Raw genomic sequence first — 21,477 nt, 5'->3', positions numbered from 1 at the left:
CGATATTTAGAGTGGTGCTGTAATATCGAATGTCGATCGGACAGGCATGCAATGGTTTACCCAGTCAACATGTTTTTGATGGTCAGAAAGAAATCCATAAACGTGTGTTTATTTTGTTAATGAAAAACACCTAAAAACGTCATTGGCAAGTTAGGAGTTTTCTACAGGCATGTCATGTTCATGTATGCTTTTTTTCATGTTCTTGACAACCATTTCCTGCATGGCTGTCATGAACATGACAAATCAGCATCATAGTCCCGCGCAAAATAGGATAGCCTTCTAATGCGGTTGAGCTGGTGGCCCTGTGGGGGATGGACTGCCAGCAAGGAGGTTCTGGTGACAGAGGCAACTGAGGTTCTGTCATGAAAATCTCAGCAATTCCCCCAGCTCTAATGAGGTGGAGAAGCTGAGAGACGGGTGGAAGGGAACTTCCAGTGATTTACAGCAGATGTCCTGTTACTTTCCACTTCTAAATAATCTAGCAGGGGCCAGGTTACTTCAGACTATAATTAATATGTTGACAGCTTCAACTGCTTTTAATGAAGGAAGCACATGAAGAAGGAGAAAATGCTTGAAGAACACTTGGCGGGAAATAAAAACTGTATTGCCAACCATGTAGTTAACATTCTCCAATTTCCAGAACAATATGAATTAGAGCAAGTGGAAGATCTGCTGGAACAAATAACACTATTTATACAAGTAATAATAATAATAATAATAATAATAATAATAATCATAATAATCATAATAATAATTTGCTTTCTATGTAGCACTTCATACCATGCTAATACCTCTTTTATGTTCAGTACATAACACGTGCCACAGATAATGATACTTAACTCACTTTCATTGGAAGGAATGTCTTGTTAGGGTTGACACTCACCAAACCCTCTTTTTGGCATACTTACATTTGCAGATGTTAAATTACAAAATCCTGTACTAAAAGTTGAACACCAATGCAACTCAAATTTAGATAAAGATACAATTCTTTGAGACTTCGACTCCTTCTGGTTATAAGCCTTGGGAGGCTAGCATCAACTACAATTTAAATACCTCTCAGATGATTGATAATGTCGAAATCACACTAGTAGCTGACCTATTGAAGATTAGCAGGGTAGCAAGATAGTAATTCACTACCATTGGCAATTACTTTCGGATATTGTTCACTGCTTTTGGCTGCAATGCATGTCCTTCATGGCAAACTTTAAAACAATAAGGACACATCTATGGCCACCCATCACACTGAAGCACTTCCCCTGATATGCAGCACTACAAACCCACAACTTTCCAACCAAGCTCAACCTCAAGAATAGCATGTTTCTAATTTACCAAGATGCTTCTGAGGCGTGTCACAGGTATAAATGACTATGTGAATTCCATTACAATGAAAGAATCCTACAGAATGCTGCAAGTCTCCCTGTGCATAAACGAGTCAAAGGACCAAATTCTCTCGGTTGACTATGACTGTGGGGGAAGGGTCTAATGCAGTTAAAGGTAATGCCCTAGAGAATCATCCAGACCCTTGCTATTTTTGTAAAATATTATATGCAGTGGAAAGTCGAAGGAGAAGGAAAGCTTCCTGATAACCTTCATCCAGGGTTATGGGAAGATTCAGTCTAGTAGTCACAATTGTAGTTTAGTGTTCTGGTATAATGTATGATTTCCAGAGTGAAGTTGGCTATGATGTTCCATGTACTACTGAAGTTTCATTTTGATTTCCACCTCTGGAATGTTACTTGAGTAAAGGGTATTAGAGTTTAGTCTGAGGTTGATTAGGGTTGTGTGGGTCAGCCAAGGGTTATTCAGAACTGTAGTGATGGTTATCTGGTTCAGAAAGCCAGGGTCTCTCAATTTTAGGAGGGACGTTTTAATGAAATTATTTATGCTGGGATGAGCACATCAGAAGAAACTCCTTGGTACAGGATGCAGAGAAAAACTGTATCCCCACACAACTCTTAAAAGATGTTTTAAAACATGTATGATACTTTTACATATATCAAATATGACTAAAGTGGTGCACGTTTTATGTAAACCTTATGCATAAATTTGCATCTTTATATATTTTATACTGAATACATTCTGACTCAGCAATGTTCAATATGACACATTCAATAATTTAGTTTTCTATGCTACAGACCCATGTAATGACTAGTAGGTCACAATAGTGGTTACAGTAAGACAATGGTTTGCTTGTTAAGATTGTATGTGTTGTAGTGTTGCTTTCTGAGATAACAGTGTGATTTTTACATCTATGTAACTGAAGATAACGTTCCACAGAAATTTCCTTTACATGTCTGATTAATTATTATACATTATTTTCTGGCTAAGATAATTCCATGTTCTTTCTATTTAGATATATGTTTATCTCATCTGTTAGTTAATTTCCTAGATATCTTAAACTATATCTGCATGTTAGCATGGTTATAATTGTATATATCATGATATGTGTAATGGTCTTGCTATAACAAATCATCAAACAAATGTGTTTCCTAGATCATGTTATTGACAAAAAGTTGATATAGCTCTAAAGATCATTTTGATTTATGTGTATCTTCCCTGTGCTAATGCCAAGTGAAGGTGGTTTAGTTTGTCCAGAGGTTAAGGAGTTTGGACAAAGGCTGGTCATGAAGAAGTGGTGTGAAATGTAGGAAAATAAGTAAGGTGGGGACAGGAGAAACTCAGAGGAAAACATATTGGAAGGGCAATGTTGCCTATAGAGTTATAAGGAAGCTATGACATCTCACATTTAGCTTTGCTATTGAGCATTGAGAGTTTTAAGCGTGCATCATAGCAGCACTGACACACTGAACACAAAGTCGAACAGAACACTTTTGCTCTCTCTGACCCTACTTTCTTTACACCTTTGATGGAAATGTCAGCTGTTCCCCACCCTCTTCCCCTAAGTACATACATAGTATAAATTGTCCATGCCTGCCTTCATCTAACTCTTAAGAGATGTGTTTACCTTACACTACAAAGAGAGTGTGGATGTATAAGTGGATACATGAAGAGCATTCAGGTCTGAGGTAACAACTATTTGGAACTCCATTTCTTTCACAATCCACTTCCTGGCTGCACTTTTAATGTTTAGAAGGCCTGGAAGACTTTAAGCTTTTTTGTGGCATCTAATGGGTGTACTTTGGTCACCTTAAAAGTTTAGCGGCCAAAGCTAGGCAGCACCAAGAATCTCCAGAGGTGTTGGTTGCTCTGTACAAATGTCCATAAATAAATAAATGTGGGCACTTTTTGTACAACTTTGAATACAGCAATTTGCTTCAGTCATTTGACCACAGTGCAAAAACTGGGGACACCTGCAGCATAAATAATTGTATTTTCCTACACTTTAACAAAAATAAAGTGTATTTTTTCACTGAGTTACATTTTTGTTTTTGTTTTTGTTCCAGAACTCTTCTAAAGTCTCACAGGCACCTTCTCCCTGGGAAGGCAACGGGAAGTGAGTATTTAAACTGTGCAACCATATTTTGTATTAACAAATGCTTGGTGAGTAAGGTATTGAAACTGCTATATGTCAGCATTAGAATTAAAGAAAATTCTAGCTGGACTGCAGTTACATTTCACATGTCAAACCAATTGCTTGAGGTTGAGCCTGAATTCTCTAATAGTTATGTGTTCAAGTTAAATGATGCTCACAAAATCTATGTTAATTAGATTGAGAGTTCTATATTAGTTCAGAAAGTCAGACTAAATTTAACCTCATTGCAGCAATTTTTCAATGAAACATTCAGTAATGAAGGGCTAATTATTTTTTACTGATATATGATAAATGCCTTTGAATTAAAATGAAGTTAATGTTGAAAATATGATTGCACTTATGCAGCAAATTATCTTAACCTTTATTACTATCCCTATTTTAAAACTTACCCACCATGACTAACAATTCTGAACTAACTGCAGACCAAAGTAATCATTATCTGAATTCTAATAAAGTTTCTGTATTTTCAATTCTTTCTTCTTTCGTTGTATAATATTGTTGTGACTAAGTTATAAGTTAAGCACCATAATATATTTGAGTGTTCTTGTGCACTATAAAACAAGTTAAATGAAAAATAATCAAAATAATTCATGCTTTGGTTCATCTAGCACATTTTAAAGGCTTGCCAAATATAATGCTCACTGCTCTATCAGTATGAAACATGAGAACTAAATCTCTGCTCCACTGTGGCTATATCGATAAATGACACTATTACATATCACAATATTTCTGAAGAACATTTTATGAAATGTAATAGATATGTGTACATAGTAAGTTTACTATAAGGTTTTATGATATTTCTAAATATACATAAGCGGATAAGTCCAACATTGCATGACAAGAAGAGCATTGTTAATTAACTACATCCTTTCATAGCCTCACATTAATCATGCCACCTTCATCATAACCATCTCTTCAACTCAATCTTGCCCCGCCAGAGCTATGTCTGGACCCATCGCCTATTCTGAATTTAAGCCATGCCCCACATCATGGCTCCTTCAAATTAGAATTTCGGTCTGACATTGTAAATGCTATTTTTGATAGTCTCTACTTGTACATGGTGACTAAGTAGTCAGCCAGAGTATGCCATTTTGTAGGAGACCATGCTGATCAAAAAAAAAGTTCAAAGTCCACACCCTAATACTTCCATTAGGGGGTGTTACATAGAGAATACTGCTGTTGCTTAGGGACCTTTATAGTGAAACGTAAACATTATACATGTTAAGTCTCACAACAGCTCTGTTCTGATCCAACAAGCCTGGGGTAAGAGACAGAAGAGCACTCACTCCTTACTTATAGCCTGACGTTTCTGATATTTCTCCAGAGGACAAAATTATGATGACACTGTTGATTTTAGAGCCTTAGGTGAGACAGAGAAATTCGATGTTGATATTCCATTTCCACTATCTGTTACTGACATAGAAAGAAAGAGCCAATGAAAGAAATATCCTGACTTTCCTCTTTCCACAGCAGCACACATTTACAAAGTGTGAAAGTTGGTCGAACACACTCCTGTGTTCCACACCTTTATGATGTCTTATTTTTACCAATGTTGAAGCATCTCTATCAAAGATTAACTTTTTGAATATTCTGGAGCACATACAATTTGGATAGTTTTTAAAGCACCATTTATGCCACATACAATCACTTGTATATTTCAGTAACTAGTAGCACATCATGTTTCAGATGTTTTAACTGCTAGATATGATCATCTAGATTTAAGATGTTGAACCTAGGTTATCCTGAAAAGAACCTGTTTGATTATTGAGTTCTCCTGCCATACACCGTAGCTCTGTACAAGTGTCCCCCAATGCCAGGCACAATGTAATGCTCAAGAAGAGCATGATACTTTATGTAAGAACAGGACATTGTCTTTTGCATGGTTCTCCAGTAGCCATTACACTTAATAAAACATTTTTAATAAGCCACAGTCCTCCATATTTGCCTAATGCTAGCAGTGTTTATTTAAATGTATGTATGTCATGGAGGCAGTTGGGCTTTGTTCCAGTCTGAGACCCAAGGGTCTGATTTACTACTCTGATTCACAAACCGGAGATAAGCAACTGACTGGCTTGCAAATGGAAATGCAATTTCACATTTGCAAGACCTGTCTGATAAAGATAATTAGGCAAGTCACAATTTAAAACCCCCTGTGAACCAGGGAGAGAGGCCTGCAAGAGACAGTAGATTTCCTTCTATGTATTGTTATTTTCAAGACAGCAGCCTGTGTCCATTAAAGTGGCAAGTAATACTTTAATATGGTTGTGTTTTAGGAAAACATCCAGGGGGGCAGGTACTTTGGAACACTGCCTATACACCCAAGGCCACTGACTTATCTCCCAAAGGGCAATCTGTCCAAAAGGGGCTACTTTCCCTTTGTAAATCAGTTAGACCCACAAGTCAGGGAATTGAAAACTGATCAATGGTTTGTGACCAAAATTGTTTTCTCGAACCATTGACAAATTCCACTGCAATCCAAAATAGAAGGAAATTACTCTTTTATACGCCCTTTCTAATTGTGATTCAAAATGGATCACAAAAACCCTTCAAAGAGCTAGGGAGATTTTTCCAACTAGTATAATTGTTATGATGCATTTTAAAGAAGGTGTTTTGCCCTTGCAAACCCTGTGTTTTTACAAATGCATGTTTCATAGCCACAAAACACCCTTTTACATCAGACCTTCTGTGTATAAATGAGACCAGTCTTGATACTCGGATTGTGTGGAAATTAGCATAGTGCATGTATGTTAAGGCAGCTTCATAAACCTTTTCACTGAAGTAATTGTTGCTATAAATCTCTAATTCTCTTGTCATCAATGTGAATGTGTGTTTGTGTGTGTGTGTGTGTTCATAAATGGTTGTCTTTGAGCCTGCACTGTTATTTGTGTCCTTAACCTGGTAAAGTGAGATTGCGTGTATCAGAAGTCATACAATGCAGTTGCCTTCATCAGACCTCTCCCTCTGATGTGGTATGAAATAGTGGGGAGAGTACAGTCAGTCAGATGATGCCTTGTTTATTAGAGATGCAGTAGCAAAACCGTTATTGTGGCCTAAGTAGTTAATAGGGTTAGGGTAAAACATAGTGATGTGGCCCCTTTCTCACAGATAGTTTCTGTGCTAATTCTTTATTTAATAAACACAATATGGAAAACAAATGAATTTAACAGTCAAAATTATTAATAAGCAAAAACACTGGAATGTCAACATTCAATTTTAATACAAAAAGACAGCTACCAGTTTCTAAATTTACATGTCTGCTTTTTCTATCTCTCTATTGCTTTGATAACAGCTAATATAGCTAATCAACATTTAGAGTTTTTTTCTTTTTGTAACTGGTGAATGCCTTACTCTTGATGATTTGTCCTTTCCATAACCATTTGCGACCAACGTTTGTCAGCTGCAAATATGGTGTTCCAGTAAACAACCTGGGCTCATCATCATACTCAGGAATGAAATGTATTAATAATTCCTAGTTCTCTTTTCTACCTCTTGCTCTATAGTTGACTTTTATGTTCCCTCTTGCTATAATTGCTCTTCAAGAATCATCACATATAATGCTCCGCACCTTCACGTGCCTTTTACCTTTTATTTACAAATCTTTCATATGCCACTAACATATTTCTCCACAGCCATCATAGCTCACTATAATTGCAGTCTGTTACTATTATCATTTCTCAGCACTCTAGTAGACTTTTAATAAAGACCATGCAGTATCAAGTGCAACTAGTGAAAACATTTTTTCCGGTTGGTTTATTCTCAACTCCGTATTACATTTCTGAATTTTTTGATATTTATAAACGTTTCCATGTATACTACTGGGACTGCTGCTGTTGTTTTCCAGGAGTACATCTGGAAACCATCTGTTGGTCATGAGGATGTAAGATAGGAAAGACTCTGTAAAGGAATCTTGAAAATGTGTGATCATTAGAATGTTTCTGGGTTTTACTCATAACACTGATGCACCCCAACTAATGAAACGGAGTTTGCTAAAATGCATTAGCAAATTGTATTTTCAGATCCGAAAATGCTGTCAGTCTCTCCTTTCGTGGAATATCCACAATACGAAATTTAGGCCCTCAATATGAACATGGTGGTCCAGACCGCCATGCCGGCGGTGGCGAAAGTTACCGCCACTGGCATGGCGGTCTGGACCGCCATATCATGAACACTGGGGGACTGCCACAGACAGCCCTCTGCCACAGCCAGACTACCGCCGCTAGAGAGCCTGACGATGGCGGAGTTCTCTATCTGACAACCTGTGTTCCTCTAGCCTTTCCCTGGCGGTTTCCCCTGCCAGGGAAAGGCTGGCTGAAGGGGTGCTCCTGGGCCCCCCTGAGGGCCCCTGCACTGCCCAGGCACTTCGCATCGGCAGTGCAGGGGCCCCCGTGCACAGCCCCATCGCACAGGTCACTGCCCGATTTACTGACAGTGATATCCATGACTGGTGCTGCTGCACCCGCCGCACTGTGGCATTGACGATGGCTCTATGTGGAGCCGTCGTGCAATGTCCAGGCCCAGCATTCCTCTGGGGCGGCTCGTGGAAACACTGTTTCCGGCGGCTGGCCTAGTGGAATGTTTATTATTGGGCCAGCGGGGTCTTCAACAGACTGGCAGTCTGTGTTTAGACCACCAGCATGAACATGGCGGGGAATCCCTCTGTGTTCATAATGACCCCCTTAGTGTTTGGACCAGGTTTGTGGATCTTTCTAAAAGGTCTTGTCTGCAGAACTAGATGAAAACTCACAGGTTCGAAGATTTCTGGGTAAGTGCACGCCCATTCCAGGTATTTTGACAACCTGGAAACACTTGCAAATGTACTCCTGTCAAGGGCAAAAGGAAGTGTGTTGAAGGGTGGAAACGGTCACAAATTTCCCCACAATGAATGTGTGTCCAACAATAAAGGTTTTCTCCAGGAGAGAAAACATTACTGTCCTGGAGATACAAAAGTTACATTTGCAAAGAGTGTTTTGCATTACATTTGCACACCTGGGAAAAATATGCAGGTACTTTTAAAAGAGGCCTCTGGTAATTATTTATGAGCCCCATAAGAAGCGGCACTTGCTCCAAACTTTGCGGTATTCCTGGCGATATACTTGATAACATTTTTCTCTAGGTTTTTTAAATCAAGCAGTAAAAAGATGAGCACAGAATGAGATGGTGCAGAAGCACATAATTTTAACACTAAGGTAGAGAGATCGGTCTACATTCTTCAATACCTGGGAATGAATATATAAAGTTCGCATTCAAGTGGATGTAATGTATAGTTTGGAAGCTGAATATTGTGTGATGATTTTTCTCAGTTATGATTAAAAAAAAATTAATTAGATTTTCGTAAACAGCTTTAGGTTTTTTTCCTCACGTTGACCTCAGTGAGCCTCGCATTTCTAAATGTTTTTATCAAGTACAGGTAAAAAAAATCAAATGGAGCATATTTACAATAAAGTGGCGCACCATAAAAGATGCACCACTTTTCTTGTCCCCCCCCCCCACTGGCACCTAACGACACCATGGTAGCACTTTATTTATGATACAGTGCACATTGGAGGTCGTTAGTCCAATAGTGTCAGAATTTTTGACACTATTGTGGCACTTTGCTACACTAGCATCAAAAATTTGGACGCTAGTGCAGCAAAGTGCAAGGAGTCCCATATAGATGCATCATTTTAGCACCTGCTTTGCGCAGGCATTCAAAATGACATAAAAAATAGCTCAGTGAAATCTTGTAATTGTAATTGCGCCATTTTTGCAGGCCTCCTAACAGGGGGACGCCCTTCTTGCATACATTATGCCTGGTTCAGGCATAATGTGGCGCATGGAGTCACGAAGGGGTGCAATGCATGCATGGCGGCACTTTGTAAATATGACGCAGCAAAAATGCCTCCTTAACGCCACATTAGCATAAATAAATGATGCTAACGTGGTCCAAGGAGACACTAGGGGCTTGTAAATATGCCCCATTTTTTTTGGTATGACTTTAGTTGTTAAACAAAAATGACTTTTAATCTCCCATTGATTGGGACTGTTTGCCAAGAATTGCATCCCTTTTGCACCACTTGTGTATCACAGTCAATTATCCCTCTCACTTAGTTTAATTTGAAAGTATTAGAACAAAATAGTAATTTTGGTAAGTGACAAAGAATAGCAGTGAGGGGTAAATGATTGGTGGCTTTTAAGACCCTACTTTTATATAATTGATGGTTTACACCGTAAAAATAATAGCAGTTTAAAAGGTTTGTGTTTTGCAATGTGTTTCTAATACTTCTGGAACTCCTTTCTGAAATCGGAGGTATCCATGGACAAATGTAGGCTAAACACAATTCAATACATGCAGTATGATATTGCATTACTTGACCTCGATGCAGTGGCCTGGCAGCAAGTGCCTTCTAATTGCCACTGTATGAAATAGGAAGCAATGTATGAAAAATGCACTTAGCAGCTCCTTCAAACTCCTATTCTTTGTAAAGCAGTGTGCGAGCGCGCGCTCTGCAATTAGAAGCACATTTCCATTGAAGCGCCAAAGGACTCCTGCTGAGACGTTTATAATTCTACTTTACTCTGAGGTGCCAATACCATTTCCTGTGGTGCTTTTGAGGTTTTCACTTTGTCTATTGTAGTGGGTGCGCTTGAAATAAATTGGCATTGTACTTTGCACAATAGACCTTGATAATACACCAGCACTGCATGCCCAGAATGCTCTGTCAGTAGCAAACACTCAAACTAGATCTACATAACATACTGCAATCATTATTTGTTTCAGGTATTTATTTCTCAACACCACCTATTCTATTTCGTTTAAATTGAATGTTAAGTCTAGCAAGCATTTTTTACATAAATAGCCGCGAGAGATCAGCCAGGCCCATCCAGCCTTCATATTGTCTGCTTCTACTTTACTCACAATATTCTTCAGAAACACGATTTGCTTAGTTATAATTATTATTACCCTATTGGTATCTGAGTTCTTCATGAGCTCCTCTACCATTTGCTGTGTGGACCACGACAACATTCCTGTTCAGAAATGTTTTCTAATGCTAATTTCATGTCGCAATTCCACCCTTCCCAGTTTCTCATGTGTCGAGCTGTGCTTCTGAGAGTTGCGTTGAATTGCACTGAAAGGTTTTTACCTGTATAGTACCCCTCATTTCATGTTAATAAAATTTAAATTACTCAGGTCTTGCTATACAGACTGCCAGGCATTGTTAATTTGCGCATAAGGGCCATTAAGCATCATATTACATACTGGAATGGTGTAGTATTTTGGTCCATTTTTTGTGATGATTGTTTTTTCTTCTGAATACTGAAAATAATGCCAAACTTAAGAAATATTATTCAAGATGGAGGGTACCCACGTAATTATTGTCAAGAGTGGAGCTTCACTTCAGAGCATTACTCCTCTCAGGCAATACCTACCTCAAAGTGCTCTCACCCTTGGCTACGTTTTGCAATTGTACTTCAAACCTGTACAATTTGGTATAAAATTCACAAACACATGTGTTAGGTGGTGTGTTTTTCTCAGTACCATTAGGTGTAAGGTTACAGTAATTTGATTTGCTGGTAAGGCTCTGCCATTTTTGTCCTAATGAAATGCACTGTAATAAAAGCTTGGTTGTGAGTAGAGTGAGTATCTCACTCCATCTCATGATGGGCACTATTTCCAGTCCTGAACTTTATAACTACAAATCATTCCTATCAGGTGTGTAAATCACTATGTTACTCATATATAGACAAAGTCCTCCTGGCCACCGGAGATGTCCCTGCATTTTAATATTGTTAAGCCCTAAGCTGACTTTGACACAGTCAACCATCCCACCATCATTCACAGCCTAGTATTTACTGACATTTCCTTAACTAGTTCTCTTCCTACCTTTCCAAATGACACTAGTTATTTTTTTTAACCTGGGCACCTCTAGATGAATGCTTTCACCCGTGGAGTTCGCCAGAATTCCTTACTATCCTAGGTCACCTTCAAAGTCTACAGAGAGCCCTTTGGGCCTCTGTTTACAGATAATAGTGTTAAAATACAACAATATGCTGATGACACAATTCTACTCCAAAACCTCCTCTACTCCAGACTTCAGACATGTCAGAAACTGCCTGCACCACATCCAGACCTGAAGGTCCAGTGCCTATCTGAAGCTCAGACTCACTAAGGCAGCATTACTGTTATTTACAGAAAACAAAAATCAAGAAATAGCGCAAACCTTAGTCAAGGGCATGAACCTAGATAGTTTTGTACCCCCGAATACCATGTCACTTGGATTCACCCTCATGAGACATAGCACCAAAAAACAAAGATTGCCTGGTACCAGCACTCTCTTCTAAAGATAGTTAAAGCATAACTTCCAAAAATGACTGCTTTTGAAGCCCTCTCACTGTTACATCTGGATGATGTAAATGCCATGTACTGTGGCCTCCCAGACTTCACATTAGTACCCCTTAATGACATCCTACAACATCATACACACTGCTGCTTGTCTCAGCCAGGCCTTGAAAAAATGTGTTCACATCAACCATGACTGATTGCCATTGGCTGCATTTACCAGTCTACATCATCTACAAAACCAGCTCCATTGTTTACAAGTCAACGCAACCAGCACCCATGTTTATCTTGTAGACAAGCTCACCATCTCTGGTGGCTCTTGCCACCCTTGCAGCCAGGACACCATCACACTGGTTTCTAAGAAGTGTATAAAAGAAAAAAAACAAGTTACCAGGCCTTTTCTATCTGCCATCCATCAGGACTGCCACAATGCTGCAAAATTGTAGGAACAATTATAAAGGCATCTATTTAAAGTCCATTATATCACAGTGCAATAATAGTACATTTCTGTTCGCAAAATCCAGGTACCACTCGTATCTCTTATTGACCCTATACTTGCTATTGACCCTGTACAGTACTCTGCTTCCTTTTTGCTGGGTGCGTGCTACACAAATACAATATACCATACAATAACATCCTTAAACCATGACAAATGCAAGGCACACCCGAACACCATTTTGCTGGAATAGGTGCTGTATAATTAAAAAACATTTGAAGAGACAGGGGTAAACGAACAAAAAAAGTTAATTTGGTCATATAAATAATGGGTAATGCTTCAGATAGTTAAACTAAGGACACATTTTCTGTAAATTCACATTTTTTTCCTCATCATTAATGAAAAAAAGGCTGACATCATGAATGGAACATGTATTTCTAACAGCTGTAACAGCCTAGGAGATTACTAAATTATCTATGTTAGCTTCTCCACGGAGTTCAAATTAACAACTATAATGTAAACATTCCATTTTCCTGCCAAATGCTGGGCACTCCTGGGTCCATGGTGCTGGAACAGAACCCTTTTCTAATAACACATGCTGAAGTAAATGAGCATAGACAAGTTAATGAAGGTATGAAACATGTCATAGAAATAAGAATGTTTAGTTGTTTTTGTCATAGTATATTTTTAACAACCTTCCAGTTGACAGTTGTTAAGTAAACAATCACTATTTAACTTCAGCACCCCCTTCCACTTCCTTTTATTCAATCTGCCATTGTCATTTGTGTTCTGATGCCTCCTTTATTTTAAAACAGTAACATGTTGGTAAACATATTTGTTTTTTAATCTCTCATTTAAACATATTGGTGTAGATTTTTCAGAGATAGGTCTCAGATTTAAACTGAACATATTTGTCATGCTTTGGGTAGTGATACCCTCTCAATGAGTTGCCATTGGGACCTGTTTTCTTTTAACACCCCATTCCCTTTTTTTAAAATCTGAATCTCCCTAAATGAAGGTACACTGACATCAAAATATTTTTTATTATGAGTCAAATATAAGTAAATAATAAAGCATGTATCTATTGTCCAAAAAGTATGTCTGCATTTCTTAATTACATTAAAAGCTGATCATTGAAAATACATTTTTAAAACAAGTATTTTGAATCAAATAGGACAATAAGACAATGTCTTATAGTACTCTTAAATATTTTGTGGCCACACAATTTTGCAGGATGGAAACACGTTATGTATGTAATACAAATACATATAAATGTTTTTTTCAGGCACTCACTTATTTCAGGAACTTGTAGCAGCCAGGAAGAGGACCATTGTCCTGTACATAAGCTGCCTTCTGCACAGAAAAGAAAATTATTTTAAAGTTGCCTTCTTCAGCAGTGTGCCTAGCAATGCAGGTGCATTCTCTTAGTGAGAATTCTATTTCTTTATTAGAGCTCTGTGATCCCCAAAGGAAACTGTGATGGGAAAGAGAATTAGTGATTTATGGGCAGATATTCTAATGATGCTTTCTTCTGTTACGAGCTATGAATCTCCTGGGAAGATATTAACCAGTCAAGAGACAAACAAAAAGTAGCATTTTGTTAGTTTACAGCTATCTGATATACACCTAGGTGGAAGACAGGAGGAAATGGGACTCAAAGCTATACTCTCCCTACTGATAGTGTGTAAGAAATTAGGATACTGGTGGACTGATGTGTGAACCCTGGCCAAGCATCAACCACAATCCTTGTCAGGGTAGCAAACCCCAGATTACCCTGTGTTCAACCTGCGGTTAGCTTTGCACAAATCAGTCTTAACTTGGAGGCAATGTTTAAAGTATTTGTCCACACTTCAAACAATAAAACAGTGAAGACATCACACAAAAAGAATCCCACACTAAGTTAGAAAAATAGAACTTTCAGTAAAAAATACAAGACCAAAACAACAAAAAGTCAATCAGTAGAACCAGAGATATAAAATATTAAAGACTTAAGTAAAATTATTGGCAAAAAACACAAAAGTGCAAACTGTAGATATCTGGCCATGCTAGCACAGGACAAAGTCATAAGTTTGGGCTAACCGTAAAGGAACAGGGGTCAGCTACAGAGAGCCGGTTAGGCCATCTGATCAGAGTACCTTAATCCTTGTTTGCTGAGCATCGTGAAGATCTGCGTTGAAGATTTGTCATGCGGCCGAAGCAATGAGTTGGTTCCATGATGCGGTGAGGCTACAGTGCAAGAGCCTGCATCATCATTGAAGGTCCCGTCAATGGGACTTGCAATGCGAAGTCCGCCGTCAAAGTGCAGAGTGCAGTCAGGGTGATTGGTTTCAAGGAGCTGTGAGGCTGCAATGCAGAGCCCGGAGTCGTCATTGAGGCTGCTATTGATGAGGGAGACAGGGGCCTGTGCCGCAGATGCATTGCACAGTTGGTGCAATGTTGTGGTTCTGAAGAGCTGCAATGCTATGCAGATCTTTCAATAGGTCCAATCTGTGCAGCAGCAGTGATACATCGGTTGTGCTAAGGTTTGCAGTGTGCAGCAGAGGAGATTCATCAGTTTTACTGGCACTTGGCAGGGTAGACTTTTAGATGGCAGAGTAGGGGTGCAGATGCAAGGTTTTTGGAAACCTGTTATATCCTTGAGGCTTCAGATCAGGAGACCAGCCAACTAACCCTTAAAGTGACTCTGGGTTTTGGGTTGAAGAGATCTGGATCCAGTCCTTGGTATTTATGAAAGAAGGCAGCAGACAGCAGACAGCAGGTCAGCATGGCAGGGCAGCAGTTACTGTAGAGCAGCAGTCCAGCAGAGTGGCAGTCCTTTCAGCAGCACAGCAGTTTTTCTACCTTATAGAGTATTCACAGATCTAGAAGTGTACTGAAGAGTTGGTGCTTAAAGTCCAGTATTTATACACAGATGTGCCTTTGAAGTGAGGTATAAGCTTTTAAAGGTTTCCCTTTGAGGTCGCCTAGCATCCTCCCTTCCTTGCCCTGGCTCCATACTAACTACAGGGGGTATGCAGCCCCTTGTGTAGAGGCAGACCACAGCCTATTCAGGTGTAAGTGCGGCTGTGCCCAGCTCCTCCCTCCCATCCTGCCAGTGATGGCCCATTCAAGCACACCTAGACTCTGTATTGTGTGTGGCTGTCTAGGAGGAATACACAAAGCTTAACTGACAGCTACACTGAGTCAAGATACAAGAGACAGGCTACAGGTACTAAATGGCCGAAGCAACAAAATGCCAACTTTCTAAAAGTGGTTTATCATTGGACCCAAGTATTGTGATGCTTAACATCTGGCTGGTGTAGTTTGGATATTTCTAAAGATCTTTTTCATAGCTGTTAGAAGCCAGTGATGATGGGCTCATCCAGGGAAATACTGTATCCAGGCCTGTTTTGGCAAGCAGCTATAGGTTTTACCGGGTCCACACCCTGCATAATGGAGTGGGTCAGGGACCCGCCAACCCTTATTCCAGTAAATCTAGGGCCACCCCGTATGTAATATATGCACCCCAGCTTTTTTTATTTAGTAGTAAGTATAAGTTAGAAACTTATGTGGGGCATTGCTGATGCTATGGTGTGCTGCTAGGGTGATAAATATCCCATTATCCCCTTTCCTGCCAAAACAATAGTGCATTACATGTGCTCTGGCACTTTATACTCTAGGTGCACAAGCACTTTAGGCCTTATACCTTCAACATTTATACCTGAGGCACCTAGTCACTTTACATTCCATACATCCTAGGCAGTTTAGAAACTGCCACCTGCTACATGCGAGAAGTTAGAATAGCTGCATCATGGAAGCATCTGGGGTCGTCGTCTATGTTAATCATCCTGTTAGGGCCACCAAGGAATCTTTTTAATGGGGTATATTTTGATTTTACTGCCATTTGTGTGATTTTCTTGTAAGTAAATGTGTCTATCGTGTATTGTTTTAACATTTGATCTTGATGTGTTTTGCTGTGATGTGAATTGCTGTAAATTGCTAATGTGTAGGTTTATGGTTTTTATTAATTAAAAAAGAATATGTTCTACTCCAAACGTAGTATTTTCAGAATGGCAATTCATAATCCGACTTCACCATAAGTTAAGATTTTAAATTGTGATTCCAGAGACACCAAACATTTGGAAATTACACTTATAAAATGTAATAAAACCACTACAATGTTATCTAAGGGTGGGCAGAATTGGTGGAGTTTCATTCTGTGAAATTAATTCTATGGAATTCTTTTGGATTTCACCAAGGGCCAGAGTGGGCACCACAGTTTGCACTGCATAATCATTGGTGCCCTTAAACAGTGCACCATAGTGCAGTGCATATGCCTCAGAGGCAATACCTAAGTATGTGAGGGATATCTACCCCAGTACATCCCCCTCAGTGCCCTTACATAAATATGTAAGGTCGCCGAGGGGTATGCAGTGTAATACAGTACACTGCATACCCCTTGCTGCACTTATATACTTATGTAGGGGAATGGAAGGGGATGCAGTGCACTACACTTCCTTTAATTAGTTAAAACGTGCTAAGAAATTGACATATATAAGCCTCCATGAAAAGTGAACTAAACCGGGTGAAAGAGCTTTCTTCATGACCAAAAATCTATTTCTGTGAAGCTCTTAAAATATCACTCCTACCCTCTTGTCTAGTGGTGACTGTACCAAATAAACTGTATTCTTAAAAAGCTGCTAATTTGTAAATATATGCTATATTATAAATAAGATTAACTCTTGTTTAATTTATCTTATTACCATCCATGGAAACCCTATCTAAATGGGTGCTGTTCCTGTTGGAGTGGACCTGGCAGGCTTTATGAGCTGCTTTATATTCAGTGATGTTCTACACACTACCCATTTTGTCCTTTAAAAAGGGTTATTTAATGAAGTATGCCACCCAAATGGTGGGTGAGGGTCTTTGGACCTAAAAAACGACACCTTCCTACTTGAGTGACGTTCAACACCCTCCACAGTCATTAGTGTTAGAGCAATAGTTGGATCATACAACATTAATGACCTCTCTTGTCCCATTGTACTTGTAGTTTATGTAATGTTATTTAGCTACATTAAATATTAAATCTGAAATGCAGAGTTTTCTCTTAATACATGCAGCTTTGATGCATTAGCATACTGCTCAATATGTTCATACTGGCTAATGTAATGATATTTTTATCAATTATATTATCCAAAAAGTGAAACTGTCTCTTCTTGTTATTGCTATAATTGTCATTTGTGATGCAATATTTGCTTTATATGGCTTGTTACTCCTAATAATGTAGATAACATTGAGAAATAAGTGTCAGCAAATGGGTTTAAAGATTAAAACATGCTAATCAATTGAAGTGGCTGCTTGCATCTTGAGGCATGTTTCCTCAAAGTGTCTGTCTAAATTACATATTGCTACTCAGTGGCCAAAAAGGAGTGGACACTAAGGGCCTCATTATGAGTCTCTTGGTCCTTGGACCCCCAGACTCACTGTGGGGGGCGGTCCGCTGCGGTAGTGGCGGTCCGCCTGCTGATGACCATGGCGGAGATGCCACAGTGGAAACGCCCCCGTCGCCAGGCTGCCGCCACCAGGCTGCTGCCACCAGGCTGCCTGGGGGTGTTTCAAATCCAACAGGGCAGCGCTGAGGATTATGAGTCCCATTCCACCAGCCTTTTCTGGGTGGTTTACACCACAATTGAAAGGCTGATGAAATGGGTGACTCGGGGCTCCCCTGGAGGCCCCTGCACTGCACATGCACTTGGCCCCATCGTGCATTTCACTGCCCAAATAACGGGCAGTGAAATGCGCGACGGGTGCTGCTGCACCCGCCGCACTGCCACATAGGCGCTGGCTCCTTTAGGCGTCAATGTAAAGGCCCTGTTTTCCGCTGGGCTGGCATGTGGAAACACTGTTTCTGTCCCCCGGTCCAGCGGGAAAATCATAATAGGGCAGGCAAGGGCTCTGCCGCACTGGCGGTGAAGTGGGGGGGTGAGTTCCTTCCTTCCTATAAGGACATAGTATATGTGTTAAAGCCATATGAAAAACATAGCTTTCCATTTTTACCTTCCCAATCACAGCTTAAACACTGTTGCCCAGACCTGTGAAAATCTGCTTTTTCATACATTCAAAAACCTGATATTGAATATTAAATAAGCTACCTGTCAGAGTGGAACATGCATGACATTGGAAATCCAGTGAGTAGGCCAAAAACAGCATTGCCAAAGGATAGATTATAAACTTTATTACTTTTGATCTCTTCCAGCTACGGACCCAAGTGAAAGGCCTTTATTTATATTTAAAAAAAATCCAATCTAATGGTGAAGTTGAATTTCTATTAAATATTTTGGAAATGTAAAAGTTACCTTTATCCTGACTGAAGCTGCTGGAGACTAATTTGTATTAACTCTTCAGCCACTACCTGTACTTGGCCTGAATGAGGTGTCAAAGAGATGTGACAGCTAATTCCACAGACGGGACAATGGACTGACAGAAAGAACAGCTGAGGTGCACCTCAGACCTTAATTTATTTCCACGGGGCCTGCCCTGTCACAAGCAAATGTGACACCTAGAAAAGCCTCAGCCTTTGTCCATAGTCAGTCCGGACCAAACTCAGTGGGAGAAAAGCTACCCCCAGATAATGTTTTGAATAACCACAGATGAAGGGTCTTCTCTTTACCGTGCTACACCATGGTGGATTCACAGACTATGCTCAAGGGGAGAACTGTTTCCCCATCTTGGATTTTGAGGATGAGGAGCACTGGGAGATTCTTTGCTGATAGGAATTGCTGAAAAAGTGGGTTGGGATACCACAAGGAACATGTACCCCATTGGTTAGAGAGTGCCAATAAGTCTCCTCCAACCACTAGCTGGTGCCAGGCATGAATGTGGCACTCCAAGGCACCAACTCAGAATACTCTCTGGAGTTGTGGAAAACAGAAGATGGACTGCACCTGTTGTTTAAGACCTGTGAGTAAACCTGCAGGGCTGGACATGTTCCCACAACAAAGAAGACTCAAGAGTCAGTTTGCTAACTTCCTATGTGGCCACAGGGGCATGAGAAGCTGTAACAGGCATTTTTCCTAAAGAGCTCACCTGGCGTGTAGCAACTGGACCTGGACTGGACACTGCTGTTGGCTTCTCTCTGACAACCTGAAAGCCTCTAAATGCCTCCCTGATGTTCCGGGAATCATTGAAGTGTACTCCTCTAGTATCATTTGCACTGGAAGAAAGTTTGGAACTTTTCCCCTACAGCTTCAGAGCCTCAGCAAGACCAATAAATTGCTTCAGGTAGCTGGCATTAGGTTCAACTGTGGTGGAAACAATTTCAGTGGTGTCCAGCTCAGAAAGGATTTTTCTTCTTAAAAAGTAATAAAGCCCCTTTCTATTTTAGGACTTAAAACGTTTTTGAACGTTTTGACTTCCAGGCTTTCATTGGTACGAATCCACCTGTTGGATCTGATCAGGACCCCATCTCAGTCAGCCTCAAAATGTACCTAGGTCCTGGTCTACTGCTTCTATAGACTATCATTGGATTTTTGGTGCTATTTTCACCTACATCTTTAAAAATTCACATCTCTGCGTACCCTCATTGGATTTTTACAGTTTGGTTACCATTTGCTTATTACATTTGCTTATTAAATGTTCCTTTATTTAAAAAAAACTCAAGTGGCATTTTATTGTGTCAATCAGTCAGTCATGACAACTTTATTTGGCAGAAAGCCATAAAAGCACACAAAAATATTTCCATTTACATTCATGAAAGTATAAAATATAATTCATTAAGATCATCTGATATATGTAATTTGGAAATCAAACTCATTTAACACTCATTTAAAAAGTGCATATAAGAGAACCATTGACCATTAGATCATCGCAAGTGCAACTATTAGTTTTCACAAAAGCTCATATCGCCCTTCAAATTCCCTGTTGTTACACAATTTAGGTGATAAGAAGTTTTACATGAAGGCAATTAACAGTGTTATCACTAGGTCAAAAATTCATACAATTTTCTCAGTAAAATTTAGAATTACATAGCATATCGTTTTCGAGGTCAATTTTTGCAAAAATTCCAGTACTATTTGATATTGTATAATTTTTTAATCAAGCGGATCTAGGTCCAGAATATAATGGGAAAAACATCATAAAGTGGCATGTGTTCTGTTTCATTGCATTATTCCAGTGGCAAGGGGGTAGATCATGCTGCCAGACACATTGCTCTGGCAAAGCTACCTTAAAATGGATCAAGTTTAGCCTGAAGTGAGTAAGGTAAGAGTGACAGAGATGCATGTCCTTACCATCCCTTTTGGCATCTACCAACATTTTATTCACAGGAGGAGTGGAGCCACTCCTATCAGGTCCTCCACGAACTGAAGGCCCAATTCATCATGACTTATAAAATAGGCAAACTATTTTGGAACAGCTAACATCCTGTGAGAAAAGTCATTTTCAATACATTGTAGGATATCTGCTTTGTAAAACCCCCACACTCCAGCGCCATGAAGAGCAGCTGAAATGCACTTCGATATGTACAGGGTCATAAGCTCAGCTATTGGTTTGTGTTTACATTTTTGGTTGTAGAGAAGAATTTCTTCAATATTCCTGCTAAATTGTTGGGTTTTTGCCAGCATAAGGGTTTTCCAGGAGCAAGAGGATCTAAAAGTTTTCCCAATCAATCAATCAAAAAAATGAATAGATCACGCTACTCACCCGTGAGGGTCTCAAGGCGCTAGTGGGGGGTGGGGGTGAGGGGAGGTTACTGTTCGTATAGCCATGTCTTGAGGTTTTTTCTGAAGAGTAGGAGGTCTTTGGTTTTGCAGAGGTTGGTGGGGAGGGAGTTCCAGGTTGTGGGGGTGAGGTAGGAAAAGGCCCTGCCTCCTGTGGTGGTTTGATGGATGCGGTGGACTGTAGCTAGTGCGAGGTCGGCTGATCGAAGGCTGCGGGTGGGAGTGTGGAAGTTCACTCTTTGGTTGAGGTAGGTCAGGCCAGTGTTGTGGAGGGATTTGTGTGCGTGGATGGGGATCTTGAAAGTGATTCTCTTGTCTATGGGGAGCCAGTGAAGAGATTTGAGGTGTGGTAGGATTCGTTTGTGGCGGGGGAGGCCAAGGACGAGGCATGTGGCTGTGCTCTGGATTCTCTGGAGTTTGCGTTTGAGTTTGAGTGTGGTGCCGGCGTAGAGGGTGTTACCGTAGTCAAGTCTGCTGCTGATGAGTGCATGGGTGACTGTCTTCCTGGTCTCTGGGGGAATCCATTTGAAGGATT

The 21,477-nt window shown here is 40.0% G+C and overlaps 1 protein-coding gene across 3 annotated transcripts in view; it reads left to right on the top strand.

Annotated features, from left to right (window-relative positions):
- Window positions 1–21,477, top strand: part of AFF2 (ALF transcription elongation factor 2) — a 928,871-nt gene that overhangs the window by 871,930 nt on the left and 35,464 nt on the right. For all 3 annotated transcript variants that reach the window (XM_069212416.1, XM_069212415.1, XM_069212418.1), the window contains exon 19: window positions 3,405–3,454. In XM_069212416.1, the coding sequence (XP_069068517.1) occupies window positions 3,405–3,454 (50 nt within the window). The remainder of the gene's footprint in view (window positions 1–3,404; window positions 3,455–21,477) is intronic.

The sequence above is a fragment of the Pleurodeles waltl genome, chromosome 2_1 (assembly GCF_031143425.1).
Source record: "Pleurodeles waltl isolate 20211129_DDA chromosome 2_1, aPleWal1.hap1.20221129, whole genome shotgun sequence".
Classification (NCBI taxonomy): Eukaryota; Metazoa; Chordata; class Amphibia; order Caudata; family Salamandridae; genus Pleurodeles; species Pleurodeles waltl.
Note: the sequence above shows the minus strand (reverse complement) of the source record. Positions and strands in the feature narration are given on the sequence as shown.